Source organism: Lycorma delicatula, chromosome 5 (assembly GCF_047948215.1).
Source record: "Lycorma delicatula isolate Av1 chromosome 5, ASM4794821v1, whole genome shotgun sequence".
Taxonomy (NCBI): Eukaryota; Metazoa; Arthropoda; class Insecta; order Hemiptera; family Fulgoridae; genus Lycorma; species Lycorma delicatula.
In genome coordinates this window covers 128,946,541-128,973,148 of record NC_134459.1, presented here as the reverse complement: position 1 = coordinate 128,973,148, position 26,608 = coordinate 128,946,541, and the positions used below count along the sequence as shown (strand labels likewise).

General features: G+C 32.7%; 1 protein-coding gene across 2 annotated transcripts in view; it reads left to right on the top strand.

Annotated features, from left to right (window-relative positions):
• LOC142324534 (integrin alpha-PS2-like) overlaps positions 1 to 26,608 on the top strand; it is a 97,306-nt gene that overhangs the window by 28,930 nt on the left and 41,768 nt on the right. For both annotated transcript variants that reach the window (XM_075365372.1, XM_075365373.1), the window contains 5 exons: positions 1,736 to 1,804; positions 5,030 to 5,169; positions 17,795 to 18,007; positions 21,913 to 22,021; positions 23,853 to 24,078. In XM_075365372.1, the coding sequence (XP_075221487.1) occupies positions 1,736 to 1,804; positions 5,030 to 5,169; positions 17,795 to 18,007; positions 21,913 to 22,021; positions 23,853 to 24,078 (757 nt within the window). The remainder of the gene's footprint in view (positions 1 to 1,735; positions 1,805 to 5,029; positions 5,170 to 17,794; positions 18,008 to 21,912; positions 22,022 to 23,852; positions 24,079 to 26,608) is intronic.

The window sequence follows — 26,608 nt, the reverse complement described above, 5'->3', positions numbered from 1 at the left end:
GTGTGGTGAGATATAATTAAGATTGTGGGATAGAACCCATTAATTTTCTCTATTGTTTAATGTTTCTTTAAGTTATCTTTAATTAAATATTTTATTCAATTTGTTCATTATTGTTGTGCTGTGATTATCTTGAGGAAGAATAGTTACTTGATTAATACTTTATCTCATCAAGCTATTAATATCTGATTCAGTTTCTGTAGACGTTTTTCATTGATTTTTTTTTGTAGTCTTAATATATTTGTGTCTTGGCTAGTGATAAGTTGGGTAGATGCATTTAAATTGCCTGGGTAGATAGTTTAATACTTTGCTTCAATGCACATCTAATGAAATGTAGAATGTTTGTGTTAACACTTGAAAAAGCTTACGACTGAAAGCAAAACATTGTGCAGGTTATTGTAATGTTTAATAGTTAGTTTAATACATTGACCTTATAGAGCAATAAAGACAATGTATAATTCTTTTTCACATATATTTCTTTATGTTAATAAATAGTCTGAAAACCGCTTCCTAATTTCAGAATATAATAATTTATAAAAATTAATTTTTCTGCTTGCATATAGTTTGATTATTTTCTTCTTTTTCTTTACTTTTAGTGCTTTCATAGAGATATCTTTTTTATCAAAATGTACATGAAATTTAGATTTAAATTAGCATAGTTAAAAAAAAATTAACATGAAGAGATAATATTTAACATAGAGGTAGAGTTGTATGTACATGATGAAGCAGAGATCTCTGCAAATGAAGTAAACATACAGGAAAATGAAAAAAATAATAGAGCAATAAATAAGTGAAAAATTAACTTTTTTAAATTAAATTTGAGATTTGATTTTTTTCTAAATTCCTTGATTGTGCTGGATTTTTTTAAAGGGGAAGTTTTTTTTTTTAAAGAGGAAGAGGAAGGTCTCCTAGTGAATTTCTTCCAATTAACTTGAATGGAAGCTATAAATAAAAAAAATTTTTTTTAATGAAGAATTATGTGGTTCATGTAGACAGTTTGAAAATATTTTTCATACTGTTGTGTGAAACAGTGATAACAATAATGCTTACAATTAGATTGTTATAGCATAATGATTTATTACTAGATACCATCTTGATATTCAAAGTGTTTTTATACAAATTGATGAAAATTGGTGGGTAAGCTTATATTAATTAAATGTAAAAAGCAAACTTAAAAAAATATTTTCAAAAACTTTGTTAATTTAATTTTGAGTGAATGTACATGCATACATTTAAGGTAAAATAAACAATAATAAACGTTCCCTCATTTCAGAGAGTAGGAGCAGTCTCTTTACATCATTTTTCTACATTTCTTTCCTTATTTTTATAACAATGCAGGATTTTCAGTTTTTTATTTTTTACAATTGACAAAATAAACTTTTAAAAGTGTAGTAATCAGAAAATAATGCTTTTTAACTCTTGACTTCTTGAAGTCACCAAAATAAAAAACAAACACGCATGAATAACTTATCAGTATTAGTTTATAGTTAATTAGGTGCTTATTTCAAAAGTCATTATTGAGAATTAATTACTTTTTATTGTCTTTTAATTTTTTGAAGATTTTTAGTTTTGTTTTTATTTAAAATATGATGGTCATTCCAACAATGCTGTCAAAATGAAAAAAACTATTTGTAAAAAAATTATATCTTAATAAAAATAAGAACAGCGTAACTTTTATGTTGCTCTACATCATATAATTACTTATAACTAATTAATTAATTATTACTGTTTATTGCAGGTAAACACTATTCAGTTGATACAAATCATGATCTTAATTATTATGGGAATAGAAAAATTTACTCTGAATGTAAGTAATATATGTGAATTTATAAAATAATTTCCATAACATGCAAATTAACCATCAAATTATTTTTTAACATACGTCTTATTCTGTAATACTTGCAGTAATTTTATAAATTGTTATTTTTGTGTTAAGGTATTTACAAACAAGGCTTGTTTGGCTGACTTCTATATTATTATGATTCCCCCATTGTTAGTAAGGGTAATTACTTACATATAACTAATTACATGAATTTTTAGGAAAAATATGACATTAAGAAATAAGAATCCTTATCATAAAGACAAGGAATTACAATTTTAATATATGTAAAAACTTATATAAATGTCCATATTACTTTGGATTATCTAATGTAATTTATTTATTCTAAACTCTGTTTGTTTAATATTAGTATTTTAGTATGTGTGTAATAATGCCTTTAACAACTATATGTTTTTTCTTTAATATATAATAACCTAATTTGGTGAAGAAACTCATCAGGTTAGTCTAGCAGTTAAACTTATCATTGCAAAATCAACTGATTTTTGAAGTCAAGAGTTCAAAGGTTTGATTCCTTGTAAAGGCAGTTGTTTATATGGATTCAAATGCTAGAATGTGTGCACCAATGTTCTTTGGTGGTTGGTCTTCAATTAACCACAAGTCTCAGGAATGGTTGACCTGAGTCTTTTCAAGACTACGTGTTTACTGGTACATTTACAGATACATTACACTATCTCAGGCCTGGCAAGCCAGTAGCGATGATTACAATTGCTAATATACACACACACACACACACACACAGACCAGTAAATAGAAAACTGATTGGAGAAAACAAACCTAATATTTTGGCAAAAACGTTTTTTTTTTCAATGATCAGTTGACAAGTGAAATTTGATATACAGAGTCATTCACGGGAACCAGATGTTTTTGCTGGTGTCTGACGTTTCCTTTGTTCATAGCATTTACATTTTGGTCGTTGAGATGGAGCCGTGGACGCTAGACCAACGCCTGTACGCGTATGACAGTTTTGTGAGAAATGACGAATCCGTAACTGCTGTTCAGCGAGATTTCCGCCTTCAGTTTAATATCCATCGTAATGCAAGTGTCCCTTCTCGTAACATAATATTGCGATGGGTAAACAACCTTCGAACAATTGGTTCAATATTGAAGAAAAAACCACCGGTCCCCGACGAACTGCTAGCATTCCGGAGAACATCGAACATGTAAGGGAAGCCATTGTCAGAAGCCCACGCCGCTCTATTCAGAGGCATTCAGCAGCGCTTCAAATGAGCACAAGTACTGTAAGACGAATTCTGCATACAGACCTGCATTTCCATCCTTTCAAGATAGCCGTCGTGCAACAGTTAAACGAACAAGATTTCACGCAGGGATTACAATTTTGTCGACAAATGCTTACCATTTTTGAAGAAAATGAAAATTAGTTATCGTTAATGAGTGACGAAGCCCATTTTCATCTGAGTGGCTTCGTCAACAAACAGAATTGCCGGTATTGGGCAGAAAGAAACCCACATCAGCTTCACGAGAGACCACTTCATAGCCCAAAGGTGACTGTCTGGTGTGCAGTAGGAAAGGTCGGTGTTATTGGACCATATTTTTTTGAAGAAAATGACGCTGCCGTAACTGTAACAGCTGATCGTTACATTGCGATGTTGAATACGTTTTTCATCCCCGAGTTACGAAACCGGGGAATCGATTTTCAAAATGTGTTATTCCAGCAGGATGGAGCTACAGCGCACACAGCGAGGGCAACGATGACTGTTCTCTGTAACTTGTTTCCGGGACGGATTGTTTCCAGATTCGGCGACATTCCTTGGCCCCCTCGGTCCCCCGACTTGAGTGGTTGTGATTTTTTTCTGTGGTGGTTTCTGAAATCGCGTGTGTACGGCAATAAACCGCGTACATTGAAGGACCTAAAGATCGCAATTCGTCACACGTCACCCAGATTGATGTAGACATGCTGCAAAGAATCGAGGCCAGTTACCGTGAAAGGCTACAACAATGTATTGCCCAAAATGGACATCACTTGCCGGACATAATTTTTCGTTCATGAGTAAGTAACAAATGCTTTGATTTAACAAGTGTTTCAGTACCAATGAAACTTTTTTAAAGTAAATATTCAATTTTTTATGATTATTTTAAAAACATCCGGTTCCCGTGATGACTCTGTACATTTCAATTGTGTTAATTTTTTATCTAGTTAAATACAAACAAAGTAAACTATTTATTTATTCAAGCAAATTTATATAATTATTTATTAAATTAATTAAAAAACAGAAAAATGTGACATACACAAATCTGAAGTAAAGGTTTTAATCTTTATTGTGTATGTTGTACAACACAACAAAACATGATAAAAGTTTGCAAGTTATTAAATTTGAAATGAATTGCTTTTAATCTGGAACTTTTGCTTCCAAATGCCTGTTGAAGCTAATTATCAGATATCTCTGAAGCAGTGTAATCAATAGGCATTTAGAACAAAAATTTATGTTAATTTGAAAGTGAGCTATTAAATTTATTGTATAAATAAAAGCAATGATGCAAATTATAATCATGAATTCTGTTTGATATTACTATTTAGATTTTAGATATAGTTTACTGCCTTTCTCTTTTTATTTAACATTATAAATCATTCAGTATTAACTAAATTTACTATGGTGTTGTTAATGGTTATATATTTTTTTTATTGTTAGATTTAATTTCTGTGCTTTATACAAATAAAGAGCCCATGTATGAAATTGAGATTTTTATTTTTTTAATTGCTTCAAACTTACTAGTTTTATGATAAAAAAAATTACTTTTAGTTTGAAAATTAACTGTTTGATAATGCAAAATCTCAGTTTATGGTTTACTGTTTTATTGTAAGTTTGTAATACAGAGTGTACAACATAAAACCGAACCCAACTGATGTGATCAGTCAAGCACAAAAGTGCATCGATGCCCAGAGTGGTCGTTTTGAACATCTTTTGTAACAATTAGGTACGTAAATGCAACATTTAAATTATGTTTTATGTTTTTCTTATTTAATTTATCTGTATCATTCATAAAATTTCATTCCAACATAAACCTACCGATTCTGCAGCGGCTACGTTATGGGTTTGGTTTTATGTTGCACACTTTGTATAAATACATGTAATAACCAAGTCTGTGAATTATAGAATAATTGGTAGACTTGTTTGCTTTATTGCTTTTGTTGGTCAGATGTTTTATTCAAAATATTTTAATGCTTCTTTTCAGTCCATAGAAGTAGATATACACAAGTTACCAGTAATTTTTATGATAATAATGGTTATTCTGTTACAACTGGAAATTTTGGTGAGAGAGATCAAATTGCAACTGCTACTGGTATGCCAAAAGGTGCCAAGTTGTTTGGACAGGTATTTCTGAATAAAATACATATTCATTAATTTTGTATAACTTTTTAGATGATATTGACTAGTACTGTTATCATGAATAACGCCACTATTACATATTTACTCAGCAAAACTGGAATCAGTGTCAGTTATGGGAATTGACCTAAACCGACAACGATTGTTAACATCTATATGCCTACAAGCGCCCATGATGATGATGAGGTAGAGTGTGTATACGAAGAGATTGATGAAGCAATTAAACACGTAAAAGGAGATGAAAGTTTAATAATAGTTGGAGATTGGAATGCAAGCATTGGAAAAGGCAAGGAAGGAAATATAGTGGGTGAATACGGGCTGGGCAAAAGGAATGAAAGAGGGGACCAACTTATAGAGTTTTGCACGAAGTATAATTTAGTAATTGCCTACACCCAATTTAAAAATCATAATAGAAGAATATACACTTGAAAAAAGCCAGGCGATACTGCAAGGTATCAGATAGATTATATCATGGTTAAGCAAAGATTTAGAAATCAACTCGTTCAGTGCATAACTTACACTGGAGCAGACATTGATAGCAACCATAATTTGGTGATAATGAAATGTAGATTGGGGTTTAAAAACCTGAAGAAAAGGTTTCAGATGAATCGGTGGAATTTAGAGAAGCTTGAGGAAGAGGAGGTAATGAAGATTTTTGAGGAGGACATCGCAAGAGGTCTGAGTAAAAAAGATAAGTTAGAAAATGTAGAAGAAGAATGGTAGAATGTTAAAAAGGAAATTCTTAAATCAGCAGAAGCGAACTTAAGCGGAATAAAGAGAACTGGTAGAAAACCTTGGGTTTCAGACAATATATTGCAGCTGATGGATGAATGTAGAAATATAAGAATGCTAGTGATGAAGAAAGTAAAAGGAACTATCGGCAATTAAGAAATGCTATAAACAGGAAGTGCAAACTGGCGAAAGAAGAGTGGATTAAAGAAAAGTGTTCAGAAGTGGAAAGAGAAATGAACATTGGTAAAATAGATGGAGCATACAGGAAAGTTAAGGAAAATTTTGGGGAACATAAATTAAAATCTAATAATGTGTTAAACAAAGATGGTACACCAATATATAATACGAAAGGTAAAGTCGATAGATGGGTGGAATATATTGAAGAGTTATACGGAGGAAATGAATTAGAAAATGGTGTTATAGAGGAAGAAGAGGAAGTTGAGGAGGATGAAATGGGAGAAACAATACTGAGATCTGAATTTAAGAGAGCATTAAAAGATTTAAATGGCAGAAAGGCTCCTGGAATAGACGGAATACCTGTAGAATTACTGTGCAGTGCAGGTGAGGAAGCAATTGATAGATTATACAAACTGGTGTGCAATATTTATGAAAAAGGGGAATTAACGTCAGACTTCAAAAAAAGTGTTATAGTCATGATACCAAAGAAAGCAGGTGCAGATAAATGTGAAGAATACAGAACAATTAGTTTAACTAGTCACGCATCAAAAATCTTAACTAGAATTCTGAGAGAGAAATCTTAACTAGAAGAATTGAGAGGAGAGTGGAAGAAGTGTCAGGAGAAGACCAATTTGGTTTCAGGAAAAGTATAGGGACAAGGGAAGCAATTTTAGGACTCAGATTAATAGTAGAAGGAAGATTAAAGAAAAACAAAGCAACATACTTGGCGTTTATAGACCTAGAAAAGGCATTCGATAACATAGACTGGAATAAAATGTTCAGCATTTAAAAAAAATTAGGGTTCAAACACAGAGATAGAAGAACAATTGCTAACATGTACAGGAACCAAACAGCAACAGTAATAATTGAAGAACATAAGAAAGAAGCCGTAATAAGAAAGGGAGTCCGACAAGGATGTTCCCTATCTCCGTTACTTTTTAATCTTTACATGGAACTAGCAGTTAATGATGTTAAAGAACAATTTAGATTCGGAGTAACAGTACAAGGTGAAAAGATAAAGATGCTACGATTTGCTGATGATATTCTAGCCGAGAGTAAAAAGGATTTAGAAGAAACAATGAACGGCATAGATGAAGTCCTACGCATGAACTATCGCATGAAAATAAACAAGAAGAAAACAAAAGTAATGAAATGTATTAGAAATAAAAAAGATGGACCACTGAATGTGAAAATAGGAGGAGAAAAGATTATGGAGTTAGAAGAATTTTGTTATTTGGGAAGTAGAATTACTAAAGATGGACGAGGCAGGAGCGATATAAAATGCCGAATAGCACAAGCGAAACGAGCGTTCAATAAGAAATATAATTTGTTTACATCAAAAATTAATTTAAATGTCAGGAAAAGATTTTTGAAAGTATATGTTTGGAGTGTCGCTTTATATGGAAGTGAAACTTGGACAATCGGAGTATCTGAGAAGAAAAGATTAGAAGCTTTTGAAATGTGGTGCTATAGGAGAATGTTAAAAATCAGATGGGTGGATAAAGTGACAAATGAAGAAGTATTGCGGCAAATAGATGAAGAAAGAAGCGTTTGGAAAAATATAGTTAAAAGAAGAGACTGACTTATAGGCCACATACTAAGGCATCCTGGAATAGTCACTTTAATATTGGAAGGACAGGTAGAAGGAAAAAATTGTGTAGGCAGGCCACGTTTGGATTATGTAAAACAAATTTTTAGGGATGTAGGATGTAAAGGGAATACTGAAATGAAACGACTAGCACTAGATAGGGAATCTTGGAGAGCTGCATTAAACCAGTCAAATGACTGAAGACAAAAAAAAAATATGGGAATTGAGTTTTTTAAATATGGTCTCAGCTATTGCCATTTCTACCTACTCAAATATTTCAAGATACTTGTACTGAAACATTCTAGCTATTACAGAATCATGAAGTTGTAAAGTTCAACTATATCTTGTCTATATCTCTGATATATGTTAAATATTTTGCACAGATGCTGTAATGGTTAAATTAAGGAATAAAGTTTGAATGTTATTTTCATTTTAAAAGAACTATACAATATTATTAAACAGTAATTTAAACATAAATATAAGAGAGTACATATCAAAACCATAAGTGATGCTACATTATACACAATACTCATCATATTTTAAGAGCATGTAAGGCACTATTAGCACTACAGTTATCAGACATGGGCTCTTTGTTCTAATGGTAGGCTGTAATTTTTAAACTGTTAACTTGTGGAATTTCTGAGCAAAATTACAATTTTATATTGGTAAGGTATCATTTTGTAATTAATTTTTCATTTTCTAAAAATCTGCTTAATTCTTTTTTCTTTTTACACTAATAAAGTATAAGCAACGAATGATTTATAAATGTATTAGTTCAGGCTTTTTATTAGAAAAGGTTTTAAAGGTAATATTAGGTTTTTAAATTTTTTGGATGATGTAGTATCATGCTAAACTCATGCCTTCTTAATGTGTGCAGTTCTTTAAGGAGTTTTCCTCATTCCTTTTATTTTAAGTATGCATACCCATACATAACAAGAAATTGAAAATTTCATTGTGCACTAAGCATTACCTTAACATATAGTTTATCTCTCTTCAAAATGTTTGAATACTTACGTAAGTCTTCATTTTGAAATCCTTCAAAGTCTTCAAATTTATAATAATTTCCAACATTTAGGTGATAAATTTATAGGTGTCTTAGTATAGTTGAGAACTAGTCAGGGTTTTTAAAAATATTTTCCATAGTTTTTACATTTGTCTTTAATTTCTTCTTATGTACACAATGACATGGCATTGTGTGCACAAGCCATGCCAACACTTCAAGTTGGACTACATTCTCTTTTAGCAGTCTTCATTAAACCTGAAGATTGATGTTTTAGTTATGAATAAATAAGGATTTAGGTCTTTATCCTCAGCCTCCTTTTCACTGATGTTACACAAGTTATTTTATCATTAGGCAACACAGTTCAGTTCAATTCTTTTAAATATTTCCACATATAAATATAGAATGTTTACTGTAACATTTATTTTAGTATGATGTTTTAGATACATCTTCAAAAACAACATGTATGGTTAAATACAGATATGAAGTGAAAGAAAGGGATTTGACAGAAGATTCCTATCATGTAAACATCAGTTAATATGAAAAAATAGAAAACTTGTTGGTAATATGTTATACAAGAAAACAGTTTAAAACACAATAAAAAAATTTATATGTTGAACAGTATTTGATTCCCTTCATAAACTGTAAGAGTGCATTTCTGAAAATTCTCACACTATTCCTGTATTATAGCATTTGTCATATCAAAACCAACCCTTTTAGCCATACTAGTTTGTGTTGGTAGGCCGTAGAGATTGAAGTTAATCCTCATAAACATTGTCAAGTGAATTTTCTGACCATTGTTCCTTAGAATCTTCCAACATTTTACAGTCATGGCATTCAATTTGTGGGGGTGAATGGAGGGAGAGTATGATTTAATACTGAACTCCAGTTAACTCATCATTCCCCAACCTTTCGGTATTTGTGACCCAATTTTCATCGTGCCCCCTCTCATACAATAATAATGTGTTTTGTGTATTTTGACACTAAAGCTTCTCTATGACCTTAATTACATCTTACAAATTACCAAGAATGAGTAAATTTATTGATATTTGGCAACATCGATTCGCTCCACTGACAAACCCAGAATTGATGCCTCACTATTGCTTTCTGTCTTACATCCATCATATCAGACATTCTTGCGGCTTTGCGAGAAGTTAAGATTGTCTTGAACATTCTGGAAAGTCTGTGCAATGGGTATAATTGCTACACCTTGTTCAATTCCAGCCAGTCTCAGTTGAGTCAATCCTTTTATCGCTATCAAATCCATCGTGAATGTGTATGTTGTAATTTGCATGTTAATTGCAATTCGCGTTATTAAATATTCACAGCAGTAGCTTTGTACGGAATCATGAATAAATTTTTAAGTGGGAGTAAGCGAGCATTAGACGATAGTGAAGCAACCGTCTATAGTCGGTTGGTCTAGTGGTGAACACATCTTCCCAAATCAGCTGATTTGGAAGTCGAGAGTTCTAGCATTCAAGTCCTAGTAAAGTTAGTTATTTTTACACAGATTGGAATTCTAGATCATGGATACTGGTGTTCTTTGGTGGTTGGGTTTCAGTTAACCACACTGAGATGTGTAGTTAACTGATGAATGGTCGAACTGAGACTGTACAAGACTACACTTCATTTACACTCATACATATCATCCTCATTCATCCTCTGAAGTATTATCTGAAAGATAGTTACTGGAGGTAAATAGAAAAAAAAAGATGATAGTGAAGCACCAACAGGTGCACAGACGAGTGTGGTTTCAAAAATAAAATCAAGAAAATATTTTCAAGAATTTTGGATTTACCATTACTGAAGTAAATGAAGACAAGTGGCCCCTGTGTGTCATTTCCTCAAATTATTAACCACATGAAACCTAATAAACTTAAACAACATTTGGAAATGCTTCATAGTGAGTATGTTAACAAACCCCGAGAATTCTTCAAATTAAAATTAGAATCATATCCTGATCCCCGTAGAGGAAGACACTCTTTGCCTCTCTTTCCATTCATAGCCCTTATGGGCTTTACCAGAAGTCATCTTTGAAACCTCGGCTTTTGACAAATTCCAGTCCACCTTGGACAGGATGCCACCGATGTGAATGCCATGAGTGACATTCCCATCAGTGTACTATTATTTAATGAACTAAAAACAAAACACATCTCACTGAGTCTTAAGTATGACTGAAAGGACTTAACAAAACAAAGGAACTGAACTACCTATCCGTAAAAGGTAAAAGTGAGTTCAACACACAACATGAAACATAAAAATCTTACACGGAACAATAACAACACAGTAACAATGAAACAAAACAAAACGAAGGACAAAAACAACAACAACAAGAGAATACAAGAGAAATCCAAGTAGGTCTCTAGATCCCCCTCAGCAATCCTCTCCATTGCCAAATACACTATAAAACTTTCCACCATTGCCCATTCAGCCTGGCTCATCAGTTTACATGGCAATCCAACCGATCTATAAGATTAAGCTGACAGATGGTCTCCGTGTGCATTAACTCATACTTCAAGCACATATAAAAACATGGTAGGTGTCATCTAATTATCCACACAGAATCTACAAGGTCGAATTTCTCCAGTCTCTCTAAAAGCACCATGACTGGAAAAAAATTGCATCATACATTTATTAAGGTGTACCCAAGAGGCGTCCCGCAAACCAACAACACTTGGAAAGAGATCATGCATATAACGCCCACCCTCAGTCTCATCCCATCTGGCCTGCCATAAGTCATTGCCTTGTTCAATTTCTTGAACCTTATCCAAAGTCAACTCTTAAGACTTCTTAGCAACATACTGCTGCTGCTTCATAGATCCAAAAGTGAAACCAATCAAGTCTATTGGTTTCACATCTGCAATCACTAAGACTGCCTCCCGTGAAATTGTACGGTAACCTCCCATCACCATCAACAATATTAGGCATTGAGCCCTTAATAATATGTCCCGATAACTTTTATATTTTAGCCTATCCATCCAAACAGGCGCCACATATTGCATAATAGTCTCACACACGCCTTTATACAGAATGCTTATGGTCTTAAAATTAAGGCTCCAATCAGGATTGACCTCACGTCGAATACCAAAGAAGGTATTCAGGCCTTCTCTGCGATGTACTGAAGGTGCTTCTTAAATCCCAATTTCTCATCAAGAAAACCCCAAGGTGCTTTTGAACCTGAACATAATTTATATGCTGGCCTGCCATCGAAACACACACTCGCCGACTCGCTGCCAAACGGCCTTTGAGGAGCATCATGGTGGTCTTTCCAGGTTAAATGTCATTTTGTGTTGAAGACCCCACAGTTCAAGCATCTCACAAACTTGAGTGGATCGGGTTCAACCTCCCTTCGAACAGCAGGACCCCATCATCAGGAAAAGCATACATCATTTTAAAGAAAAACCTTTGTCTGTGAATGAAATAACTTCACTTGCCTCTTACAGTTTCATATAAAATAGCCAGATGTAAAAAGCCTCACACTATTGGTGGAGTTTATTTTTCCAGCTGCAGTTGAGATTATAGAAACTATGTTTGGAGATAATGTTGCCAAATAATTGCAGTCAACAAATGAACAAATGAGACTGTTGCCTATCAAATTGTTGATATAGCTGAAAATGTACAGCATCAGCTTTTCAAGAAGTTGTGCGACAAATTGTTTTCAATTCAGCTTGATGAGGCAACAGATAACAATAAAGATGCTCAATTTATAGCCTATGTTCGATTTTGTGATTGTATGTCAACAGTAGAACTACTTTTCTGCTAACCAATAGAACTCAAACACATAACACTCGCATTATTAGCTATCTTAAATGAGTTCATAAACGAGGCAAACATAGAGTGGAAAAATTGTGTCGGAATATGCATCGATGGTGCTCGTTCACTATCCGGAAGATTTCAAAGAATACAAGCACTTGTAAAACAATAATCCCCACAATGTGACTGGACACATTGCATGATCCGCAGAGAAGCTCTGGCTTCCAAAGAAATGAGTCCTGGTCTGAACATTGTGCTAATGCCTGTTGTAACTGTAGTAAATTATGTAAAAATGAGACCCCTAAAATCAAGGATCTTTTCTGCACTTTGTAAAGACATAGGTGCAGTACACTTTCTTTTTTTTCTGTTTAGCCTCCAGAACCACCATAAGGTATTACTTCAGAGGTTGAATGAGGATGATGTGTATAAGTGTAAATGAAGTGTAGTCTTCCACAGTCTCAGATCAACCATTCCTGAGATGTGAAATTAATTGAAACCCAACCACCAAAGAAAATGACGATCTAGCATTCAAATCCGTATGAACGTAACTGCCTTTACTAGGACTTGAACCTTAAAACTCTCAACTTCAAAATCAGTTGATTTATGATGATGAGTTCACCACTAGACCAACCCTGTGGGTTATGGGTGCAGTACATTCAGTGTTACTATTTTATTGCGAGGCAAGATGGTTATCACGTGGGAAATTTTTGCAACATGTTTATGAACTAAGAGATGAAATCACCATTTTTCTAGAAGAGGAAAACCGACCGGAAGCCAAAAGTTTTGAGATAATTTATTTGTGGTGGAATTGAGCTACTTGGTCAACATATTCAGAAATTAAATACATTGAATCTTCAATTCCAATACTGAAACACTGAGTTAAGTGTTAAGGAAACATATTTAGTTATTAATTGTCCTATTAGTTATATAGTCCATATGACATATTAGTTATTAATCCAATTTGATTGCAGTATTTTACAAGAGAGAAAATAATTCCCACAAGTGAGATTTAAAGTGTTGAAGATAATAATTTCCATAGAGCTAAACTGCATTTCAATTATGTTATTTCTAGTCATCAACTTCTGGGATGTATTTAACAGAGTGGTCTGTAAATGATAAGATCCCATTCTTATCAGATTCTTTGGGGTTTTATTGTGAACAAGAACATTATTTACTTATTGGATATTAAATTCCCTGTTAACTTGGCTATTGCATAAATGGAAACAAGATATTTCTGTTTTGGTAGCAATAAGTTAGAGTCTTAATCTTTAAGTGAGAGTACAGTGGTAGACAAAACAGAAGATATGCTTCTACTTTTGTATTTCATTGCATGAAAGCTCTGCACACTGCCTTCATGGAAATTAGTTAATAAATCAGCTGGGCATTTTGATAAATTTGTACTATTACATAAAAATCCAAATGAGATATAAAACTGTCCAAGTCATTGTTTTAATTCTACCTCATTAGGAAAACACTTGCCTATTAATTCCCTTATACACAACAAGCCATTTTTTAATATAGATTATGACACCCAGTTGTATATATCTTTATACAACTAATTTGATTGGTTTCCTTTCTAAATGCCAAGGGTACATCCTATTGGTTTAGTGTAGAAGTATTTCCTACTCTCACATTAACGCAGGCGGAAATCCGGAAAAAAGTGGTGATCCTCGATCTTAGCGTGGTGCGCGGAAGAGTTAGGTCCGCTAGGAGAAGATACCAGCGTCGGCCCCTAACGGGGATTATCGTTAATGACGTGCGCGCTGAGGGTCTGTGGATCTACCGGCGCGCCCGTAACGAGTATGGTCATGCCATCAAGGAAGCCAAACTCAAGTTATGGAAAGACTCCATGCGTGAGTTGCAGCGCAACCCTTGGCAGCTCGCAAAATCATGTTACCGGCCAAAGCCATTGCACGTGCTGTCCAGTGTTCGATACGGGTTTGGTGGTCGGGACAACACGTTAAAATCTGTGGGGACATCTGTGTCGTTCCTGGATACTCTGTTTCCAGATGTTCCGGAGAGTGAAGCAGAGGTCGTCTTTAGGGCGGGGGTTATGCCCTTCCCTGGCGTACAGGCTGTGAATCCCGTTGATATAGATCGAGTGGTTTCTCGAATGGTACTGAAAAAAGCACCGGGGATTGACCAGCTTGAACCGGATATATTATTCCATCTGCTGCCTGTCATAAGAGAGACGCTTGGCAGCTGTTCTCGGAGTCCCTATGCTGGTGATCCTTCCCGACTTGTTGGAAAGTGAGTTTGGTGAGGATGCTCTTAAAATCAGATAAGGATCCGAGAGGTCGCCAGTTATCAGCCTCTTGCCGGTAATCGGCAAGTTGCTTGAATAGTTGTGAAACGGCTTTGGGAAGGCGTTGAGGTGAACTGTTTTCTAAATCGCGGCCAGTATGGCTTCACAAAAGGGATTGTCACCGACGATTGCATCTTAAATGCTCTTGCCAAGGTGGAAAGCGCCGACTGTAAATATGTTTTGGCAATTTTTATAGACATAGAGGCAGCATTTCCTTCCTTGTGTTAGAGTTCTATCCTCTATGAGTTGGAACACCACAATATTCCCGTAGCCCTGCATGCCGTGGTACATGACTATTTGTCCAACCGTACAGCTCTGTTTAAGGATGCGCACCTAGTTGTGGAAAAATCCGTTACCAAGGGAAGCCCGCAGGGTTCCGTTCTTTGTCCCCTGCTGTGGAACTTGGTATTCGACGGCTTTCTGGAATTGAAATTTCCAGAAGGGGTCACGGCCCAGGCTTTCGCAGATGATTGTCTCGCTTTAGTTCGAGACAATGACTGGGCGTTTTTAGGTTGACTGGGTGCAAGCGGCCTTGTCAACCGCAATTTTGGATGGGCATTCAAAATTTAAAGATTTCTATACCCAAGACGAAGTTTATGCTTCTCAAAGGTGCAGACAAATTATTGTACAGTCATAACCCCCTGTGGCTATATAATCAGTCAAGTTAAGTTCATAAGTACCTAGGTGTCTTATTTGATGAAACGTTGCTGTTTAGGAACCACATTAGGCAAGCTGCCGTCTCAGTGATGTACAAACTTAGGAGGATTGCTTGGAAAGACTAGGGGTTGTCGGGCCGTCAAATGTACATGGTGTACCATGTCTTCGGAAACATGACCTCTTACGCGGCGCCCGTTTGGGCGCATAGGTTGGATATGAATAGAGCACTCTTCAAAATTTAAGGAGGGCCCAGAGCAGAGCCTTAATTGTATGCACTGGTGTTTTTAAAACAACCTCCTACGAGGCTACCACCGTACTGGGAAAGGCTCTCCCAATCGATTTAGTGGTGAAAGTTCGGGCAGCCATGTGTAGATTGTGAAGAAGCCGGGAGACCGAGGTACTTGGGATGCGATTTCGAGCCGAGCTAGTACCGCAGTGGAACGGTGATCACAATTCATCATATCTAAATTTCGTTCAAATGCCCATCTCCCGCCTGCCAAAGAGACTAGAGCCTCGCGATGGAAGCATGGCAGCTGGAATGGGATACCACGACTAAGCGAAGATCCTTGTGTAAGTTTATACAGGTTCTGGGGAGTTGGTATGCCTCGAGCTCGTTTTTAAGGGCAACGGATGCTCGGGTGCTCACCAACTACGCTAACTTGAACCAATATCTGTTTCGGTTCCGCCTGGCAGCTGATGAGCTGTGCGTCTGCGGGGAGGTTAGTCAGTTATTTTTATATGAATTTGAATACTACATTGTGGATACCGGTGTTCTTTGGTGGTTGGGTTTCAATTAACCACACATCTCAGTAATAGTCGAACCGAGACTGTACAAGACTGCACTTCATTTATACTCACACATATCATCCTCATTCATCCTGTGAAGTATTACCTGAAAGGTAATTACGGGAAGATAAACAGGAAAAAGAAAGAAAGGTACTTGCTGGCATTCAGCGAGCTAGGCGTGGCAGCGAATTTCTGCCTAGACGAAATAAATTTTATTATGGATGTCATATATATTTTTAGTAGTTGACGGGGTGCGCATACCCATTTTAGCAAATATATGACAAGTGAGCTTTTGGGACATGTAAGTCGATGGTGTATGGCACCTCGCTTAGTTCGCTCACGCCGTGAGGTAAGCTGTAGAAGCTATGTTAAGATACTGGTCGCCAAATTGTTCGAGCCTCAGTTGCCGTTTGTGGCTCAGACATTCGGTTTTATGCTTTAGGGCGACCGATTGGGGTGGTGGCGGGAGAAATGCCATGCAAACCAATAACACTCGCATTATGTACTCATGCCTTTTTCTCAATAATTAAAATTTGTATATTCTTTGTAATCAGAATCCAGAATAGAATGAGACCTGATAAAGATTTCTATTGAACACTTACTCGTATTTTCTCTCCTGAGGCCCCATTTAATTGCTTGTTTTTATTTATTTATTTTTTAAAATTAAAACCCTGTTAATTGATTCTTTTTTAATTCTGTAAAGAATCTTTAATGTTGAAAAGAATAGGTAGGAGTGGGGATTTGCGTCGCTATTGTGTTAATTAACTGGGGCCTCAGGAGAGAAAATAGAAGTAAACGTTCGACAGTAATCTTAAATCAGTCTCATTTTAGTCTGGTATCTTGGATTCTGATTACAAAGAATACAAGAATTTTAATTGCTGGCAAAAATCATGAGGGCATAATGTAATGATAGGAGGTACTTCTACACTAAACCAATTGGATGTACCTATGGCATTTAGAAAGGAAACCACAAATATTAGTTGTGTAAAGATATATAAGGCTGTCAAAACCTATATATTCAAAAATTGTTTTTTTTAATATAAGGAAAATAATAGGCAATCCCTCTGGTAGCTCAAAACAATGATTACTGGTAAGTAATCATTAAAAGGACAGTCAAAAATAAAAAAAAATAGAATGTTAGTTCTTGGGATTGCATAGAATATTTATCTTTGGTATTGTTTCCCTCTTCCTAGATTTTCCCAATCTTTCTGGCATGTGTTAGAGCTCATGAAGAGCATAAGGTTAACTTGCAGGTTAAGTTAGGTTCTAGGAATGTACAAAAAAAGTCTTCTAGATGTAATTAATTATCTAAAATAAACATTTACTTGAATTATCCCAAACTGTTTTAATATACTTACATAATGTAGTGAGTAAAAAAAATGTGTACGTAATTGATAATAATAACATGTATTTAATAATATCAAAAAATCTACCTTAGAAACTTTTTAATTTTTCTTATCAGTATATCTGTTAGTGTTATATTGTAATGCATAATATTACTTTGAGCAATTAATTAATAATATTAAATATATTAGATCTAGTATATCTTGTTAGTGTTTTTTATGTAATAAATTGAAATTTATATTTACTGTATTCGTGTGTGCATTCTTTTTAGGTTGTTATATATTCATCAGATGGAATATTTGAACAAATTTTACAAAGTAAAGATTACGGTGCATATTTTGGCTATTGCATCGCTTCTGCTGATTTCAATGGCGATGGGTTCGATGATCTAATTATTGGAGCTCCATTTTATTCAGATTTCAAAAATAAAGATGGTTCATATGATAACGGACGAGTTTATTTTCTTACTAGAATTACAAATGTGGTTTGTAAAATTACTGAATTATTTGTTTTATTAGGTGCTCATTTTTTAAATTGAATAGTGGTTATTTCTTATTTTTGCATCCTTATTAATTCCTATAGATGAAAATTTACTTATTCTTATATTGAATTATACATAGTGAGCAACATAAAACCGAACCCATAACATAACCGCTGCAGAATCGGTAGGTTATGTTAGAATGAAATTTTATGAACGATGCGGATAAATTAAATACGAAAAACATAAAACGTAATTTAAATGTTGAAATTATTTACCTTCTTGTTACAAAAGATGTTCAAAATGATCACCCTGGGCAACGATGCACTTTTGTGCTCGGAATGGAATGGAATGCAAAGTTGGCGGGAGTTAAATTCTCCCTACGGATCGCAGAACCTGGACAGTGTCCCTTGCTGCTGGATGATTCTATCGGGCGTTTTTTTAAAGGTTTATTTTATATGACTGACCTAATTTTTCAATTTTTGTGTTATTTTGTATTTTAAGGACGGATTTAATTGCATTCCAATCCGTTGTTAAACCAGCGTTATCAAACCCATTTTATGGGCCGACCGCGGAAGGCTAGGCTTTTGAAACCTGCCCTCCCGACGTAATTCCCCTTCAGACCGTCCACTGAAGTCCTTTCGGTGCTAACGCTTCATAGGCTAGCAGGAATACGCCACAACGGGGCACTAACTGTATGGAGGGAGCAATGCGCCACCTTCTCCAGAGGGAGTCGCAATTGCTGATTGATTTAAGTTCATTGTAAGTGTTAGAGGATAGTTAGGAGAAGTTCTTCATCCACTTCTTTGAGTTTCATTGTAGGTTCGGTTTTATGTTGCTCACCTTTACTTCTTTCAAATGACAGTTTTTTTACAGTCCAATTGCCTATGAAGGATACTTGATTTTTTGACAGAGTGGACCATTTTGATAATTTGTTAATAATGTTTTTGACTTCATGATGAATTTGAACTGTTTTTAAACTGAAATTTGTTATCAATATAATTATTGAAAAGCAATAATTTGCTTTGATTATTATCAATGGTCACCTAGTAAATTAACTTCAGTTCTATTACATTTACTAACACCCAAACGCAATGTTTTAGTTATTTCTTTTAGTGGTTTTTGATGAAAATTTCTCCAAAAAAAATAATAATAAAATAAAGCAAAGAAACAACCTTGTTTTTTTTTTTGTTTAATGGACATTCATTTTTTTATAAAATGTCTCATGTAGTTAAAATACACAGAAACATGCATTTTAAATATATTTTAATGTGTTGAAAAATAATTTTATAGTGTTGGAATTCACAAAACACTAAATTAACTGAACAGAGTATGACTTAAAACAAAAATGAACAAAACTAAAAATCATAGATACAAGTAAACCATTTATAGCTTGTATGCATTATTCATTTTTATTTATCATCATACTTATATTACAACTTTAGTACAGAAAATAAATAAGTCATATATAACAAACCATTTTGAATAAATAGGTTTTGACAGCTTTCTGGATATATTTACAAAAGAAATTTGTGTGCTTTCCTTTTTAAATGCTATGAGTGCATGCTATTGGTTTAGTGTGGAAGTACCTCCTACCCTCACTTAATGAACTCATGATTTTTCTCAGTAATCAACATTTTTGTATTCTTTTAATCAGAATTAAATGAGACCTGATACAGATTTATGCACTTCTCCATTACTTTCTGTATCAATATTCTGGTTCTAACATACGTGTAACATCCTAAATCCTCAGGCTTCTGCTTCATGTATGTAATCACATTTGTTTCTGCTTTTACTAGTCTTCCTTCTTAGATCCAAATTCACTAAATCCCTGGGTACCGTAATACATTTGGTCATCAGCTATGCTCTTGCTTATACAAAATTCTGCCACAAATTGTGTTCTTGTTTAATTAATTCTTACTTTATATTTATTAGCACACCTAGAAAATATAAGAATGCTAGTAATGAAGAAAATAAAAGGAACTATTGACAGTTAAGAAAAACTATAAACAGGAAGTGCAGACTAGCGAAAGAGTGGATTAAAGAAAAGTGTTCAGAAGTGGAAAGAGAAATGAACATTGGCAAAATAGACGGAGCATATAGGAAAGTTAAGGAAAATTTTGGGGTACATAAATTAAAATCTAATAATGAGTTAAATAAAGATAGTACACCGATTTATAATACGAAAGGTAAAGTCGATAGGTGGGTGGAATATATCGAAGAGTTATACAGAGGAAATGAATTAGAAAATGGTGTTATAGAGGAAGAGAGGAAACTGAAGAGGATGAAATGGGAGAAACAATACTGAGATCTGAATTTAAGAGAGCATTAAAAGATTTGAATGGCAGAAAGGCTTCTGGAATACCTGTAGAATTACTGCGCAGTGCAGGTGAGGAAGCAATTAATAGATTATACAAATTGGTGTGTAATATTTTTTGAAAAAGAGGAAATTTCATCAAACTTCAAAAAGAGTGTTATAATTATGATACCAAAGAAAGCAGGAGCTTTCTTTGGTATCATAAGAAATACAACTCAACAAGTTGTTATTAATGCTTTTTCATTAGTGCCGGTTGTTAAAGTAAAAACTGCTTGCTCCTTGTTCAGATACTTTAGCTTTGTTTCAAAGAATATCATAAATTTATCTCTTACTTTTGGCTGTTTGGTGTTTAAATGTTGAAATATCTTGATGGTTTCATACTATCTTATAACAACATTTCTTGACATACTGCACAGTGGGTTTTATTGGAAATAACAGTAAAACTGTATTTGAGATATTCATCAGTGTACAATCTAATTTTGTTTTTATTCTTGACATTGCCAGACACTGATCTTTTTAAAAAAATTTTCGTCTTTAGCAAAATGCACACACTTCATTCTAAACATTTAATATTCGATATCGCATTTGTTAGTGAATAGTAAGTAGTACAATGCACATTGTGGGAACAATGTCTCATACCACTTTGTTGTTTATATATAGTAACAAAAGACTTTATTTCCATATATCAACAAATAGAAACATCATGTGATCTTGAACATATCAAATATTTAAGATTTCAAATATAAACAAATTGTGGTTTGATCTGAGGGATATAAGAGATAGAGGAGGAGAGTAACACAAGGCTATGTTACTGGAGTCATGAATGAGTAGATAGAGAGAGAAAGGGAAAAGACATTTGAGATAGACTGATGTGACAGGTAATTCAATTCTGTAGATTCATACTTTTTAATAACTGGTCACTTACTGCACATATTATGTTAAAAAACACTGCATTCTTATCTTTTAACACAAACACTGTATGCACATTGAGTGATTGTTATTTAGAAGTTTGATTGTTATCAGCTGAATTTTGATTACATATTATATCAAACCTTTTTAAATCAATGTAATAATTGTTTTGTTATTCAAATTATGATACATAAATTTCTGTTTGCTTTTGGAATCAATTTTTGATATTATTAAGGTAAATAACAAATATCTTTGATTACTGATCTTACCAAAAAAAAAAAAGTAAAAGAGGCAACTTCTTTCAAATAGGGTAAATGATGGTGGGGGGGAGGGGTTTGTAAACACTGCCCAAAAATGGGATTGCATCTTTAAGAACCTCTGATAGCAGAAGCTTCTGTATCCCCTAGCCCTTATCTGTTACATCTTTTATAATTTTTAAAAACGTTTTGGAAAATTAGTACTGTTTTATATGCAGTAATAAATAATCTAGTTCTTCTATTCCTTTGACTTAGTTGCCAAAATATTTTTGCAACTCATTCTTTTACTAAAACATTCCTACCATCCATTATTAAATGATCACATCTCTTTTTACATATTTTATTAGATTACCTGTTTTTTAGTGTCTTATTAGAGTATCTTCTTCTTATATATTAGTAATTTGTTATTTTTTATTTTTTCCGTATAGCCTTATAGATTCTACAAAAATTGGGTCTCAAGAACTGGACAATTTTCAAAAGGTAGATTTGGCTTAGCACTGACTACTCTTGGTGATGTAAACAGGGATGGATTTAGTGGTAATAAATTTTGTATCATATTTTAATTTACTTTTGAGTAAGTTTTTTATAATCCAGAGTTGCATAAGAGGTTTCTGTTACATACATGTATGTATACAATTTGTATTACATGGTCATTACATAAATATGTAGTATTTAGATGTGATTTTACAGATGTGTGTTTTCAAGTTCTCCCAGAAGGTATTGGCCAAATTTAAGGGACTGATTCAGGATATCAAAATGTTCACGTGGACAAATGCATTGCATCACACCCTATGTCACTACATTTTTCCCTGTATCCACCAGTTTGTTTCATTAAAAACTTATATTTTAATAAAATATTAAGATAATATAATGAGATTTGGTGTGCATGTACATCAAATACAATATCTCTAAAATAAGTAAATGTGAAAATTTTACCTTTGAAAATTCAGTGGTCTTAAAATTTGTTAAAGTTTAAAAAATAAGTTTAATTAATTTAATAATAATAAGTTTTTTATTATTAGAAATGAATAAGAAATTCTTTATTTTATATTTTATTATTTTTGAAAATAAAGACTTATTATTTTGAATTTGTTTCCTATTCTATTAAAATGATTAATTTTTAATTTCACAGAAAAATCCATTTAATATTCTTAGATCTACAATAAAAATTAATTTTATTGATATATTTTTTTGTTTTTTGGATTCAATATTGAAACAAAGTTTATTTAGACTTCAGATCTATCACTTTTTCAAAAATGTGTTACTTGGTTTGAATTATTGTCCTATTTTAATTCAAATTTTTCTTGATTAGCTTATGTAGCAATTTCAACATAAGTATTTTTTAAAATTTAACTTTTATTTTCCTCATAATAAATTTCCTTTAAATGAAAAACACTCTGGGAAAGAGTATATATGTCATTTACTGGTGTTTTTACATTTTTTAAGATTTAATTATTTTCTCAAGTGTACCAACCATTCAAGGTATTAATATGCAACTAATTTACTGTTAATGTCTAATAAGAGGAGAGGGTTTATAAAGAGAGTATCATTAATGTTGTACACATTGCATAAATGAGGTGTTATAATTATTAAAACTGGAAGCTATCAAAATAATGTTTAGATATTTTTATACTTCTATATACTGCCCAGACTTTCCACTTTTTTAAGCCAGAACTTTCCATTTTTGCCATGGAAAGCCTGATTTTATCTCATTTTCACTTCACATTTTATGCAGTTTATGAGATTGACATTTAGTAAAGCCATATACCGTACATAGGACTGATATCAGATCAAACAGATTTTAAACAAAAAACCACTGTTCTAAGCTCCAATATGTTTTATGTACACTAAAATTAGTTTTATACCATCTTTTTATCATCACTATTGACAATAATATTATAGAAATTTATTATTAAGTTTTTAGAAATAGTTTGTAGATGTGTCATTAAAATGTATGAGAAGTGTTGATATCAATCTATAAAATATTCTTGTTGATCACATCTTATGTGTGCAAAGCAGGTAAGATATAGTCTGCATAATTATCTGGATAATTATCTAAGGTCAAAATTTAAGTAATATGAAATTTTGTAACAGCTGCTGTAAAATACTTTAAAATGTATGTTTTTATCTCTCTCTCCCTCTCCCTGTCCCTCTCCCTCTCCCTCTTCCACTCTCTCTCCCTCTCCCTCTCACCCTCTCTCCACCCTCTCTCTCTCTCTCTCTCTCTCTCAAACATTAACAAACATTTTTGAAAATAGCATTTTAAAATATTTTATCAAATAGGATTTTTTTCAATAACATTAATTTACATGTACTGAGAACTAGGTGATTTAAGTAGCTAGTTTTTTTTAACTTTGCATTTTAACAGATATAGCAATTGGTGCACCTTATGAAGAACAAGGAGCTGTTTACATATACCTTGGATCATCTAATGGTATCAGAGAAAATCCATCCCAAATTATCAGAGCAGAACAATTATCAAATTCGATAAATACATTTGGATTTTCTTTAGATGGAGGCAAAGATCTAGATATTAATAGTTATCCAGACTTAGTTGTTGGTGCTTATGGTTCAGAGACTGCTCATTTTTTTAGGTGACTATAAATAATCAAACTATTTCAAATGCTGCTTAATTTTAAAATCAAAATTCAATTTTAATAAGTTTCTAGCATTATAGGCCCATATTTTCTTCATTTTTTTGTTTTTTAAATATTTTTCATAATTTCTGTGTTCAGCGAGTTTTTTAATATAGTAAGTTTAAATTTCTTCATATTCAGTTTGAAATCTTAATCTTTAAATAAATTTAACTGTATTGCTCAGTGTTTTCATCATCTATGATGGACTGTTGAGTGTAAAAAAATAAATTTTATTTTGGTGCTAAATTCAATATAGAAAACATAATATTTTCAAAGAATATTTTTTTCATTAAAAATATTATTTTCATCATTAATAAAGGATTATATTTTTCCTTATATTGTTAACAATGGAAAAATTAGTTTTTAGAAGTTGCTAAAGTGAAAAAAGATTGTTACTGAAATGTGTTTTGTCCATGAGATTGCTATTATATTTATTTGTGTATGCTGGTTATCTTACACTGTTGAGTTCATTTCAAGGTGGCATGAATATTTTTAGTAGCCTATGGATCATACTTCTGGATGCTGATAATTTTTGTAAGCTTGGTTGATTAGAGGTGTTGTGAATGAGAATGTCTAACTTTGTTGGCTTTTTGTTTATTTTAAAATGTGTTTTTGATTGTTTTTTCATATTAACACCATTATTAGGGAATTTGGTACTTATTTTTATTTGTTTTTTATGAATTATTTTTTCAGATTTATATTTTGTTGAGTTGTCTTTAGTTTATTTTGTATTTTTGTTTGCATGTTGATGGAATTATTTATCAATGAAAACATACTCAGAAATTTATTGTATATCTTTTTAATTTAGCTATTTGTTTAACTGATTATTTCAATATACATTTTAATTTTATTATTACTGCGGAAGTAACTTTCCAAGTTTCATATTATTTATTGTATGTATTAGTTTTATGCACCCAAAAGTAGTTAAATAATTGTGTAATTATTATTATTTTATTCGTATTAATATTAGTTCCTACTTTTTTATCATTATGTCTTATTTCAATTTTTATGTTTTAAAATGAAATTGCTTTTAGAAAAATTTTTATAAAAAAAGCCTCCATTTTGTTCAAAAAGAAATTTTTAAAACACTAAAAATTTCAAAAAAGGTACTTTTCCAATACAATTAAATACACAATAAAAAATAAACATATCATTACTAATAATGGAAATATTATATGAATAAATAATGACAAAGAAATAAATAATTTTGAAAAACATTACAAATAGAAATGTAAAAGGAAATGCTTACCAAATACTTGATTTTTCAAGTATAAGAATATTTTTTTGTTTAAAGGAAGAATTGTAAATAAACTTAAAACAAAAAAAATCTAAATTTTTGTCTTAGTCCATGGCCAGGAAGTTTTATAAAATTAAAAAAAGTATTATTAACTGTTATCTTTAAAATATAAATGTAATTAATTAAATATTGGCCTGAAGATATAACAAGTTTATGTAAGTAAAACTTAGCAAAAATTGATAAGTATTCTCACTGTTTTTTACTAAGCTAATTAATGAGTAAGTGATTAATTAACTTAATAATTTCCTATATTGGCAAAAGAAAAGCTGGAAATTGTTTGAAAAATAAACTCTTTTATATGTAAATTTAGATTATACTTACCAGTACTCAGTAACGCCTATGTAGAATTTTATATCAATAGGTGAAGATTGAAATAGAAAATTTTTCTAATGACAAATTTATGTTAGGCCTTGTAATTCTATTATGATATATGTGGAGTAAGTTTATATGTTATTAACAAAACCTGTTAATAAACTGAGCAGTTCCGCTGCTTTGTTCCATTGTATCAATATTTTTAAGGTGAAGTGTAGTGTTTTCTAATATGCTTATTTCCTTTTCAGTATTTTTAATCTCAAACATTTTAATATGTTCTTGGTTTCTTGTTACATTATGATTGTTTTAAGATCATTTGCTCAGTCTTCCAAGTCAATAGATCAAAATGATCCTTCAAATAAAACAACTTTGAAAAACATGGAAAGGGAAGTAGTAAATTTGGAAACTATACATCATGATGAAATGATTCACTGCAAGTAAATACTACACAAAGACTTTAAAAACATCTCCCAATGTAAAATGACTTTGACAGCACAGTCTCATATTGTTTATACATACACAGGTCTCACACACACTACAATAGTTGGTGCATCTACTAGAACATTTTAGGAAATTTCACATTTGGAGTGTTAACTAGCTACCCAAGTCATCTGTACAGTCTCCTTCATGTAAAAAAGGCTCACCTCTACAATATTCGTACTTGCAACTCTTCTAGTTCTGTCCACTTGCTACAGTGTTTTGGAATATATGATTGTTTCACTGAGCTCTTGTTACAGTACAGTACGTCTGAGAAGACCCCATATCCCTATCTACACTTAAGACATTGCTACTGCTTTGAAAGTCACATGGTTTTTGGTTCCTAAGAAATAATTATTTACCACAACTGATATTCCTGCTCTTAAGGTCACACAGGTCACT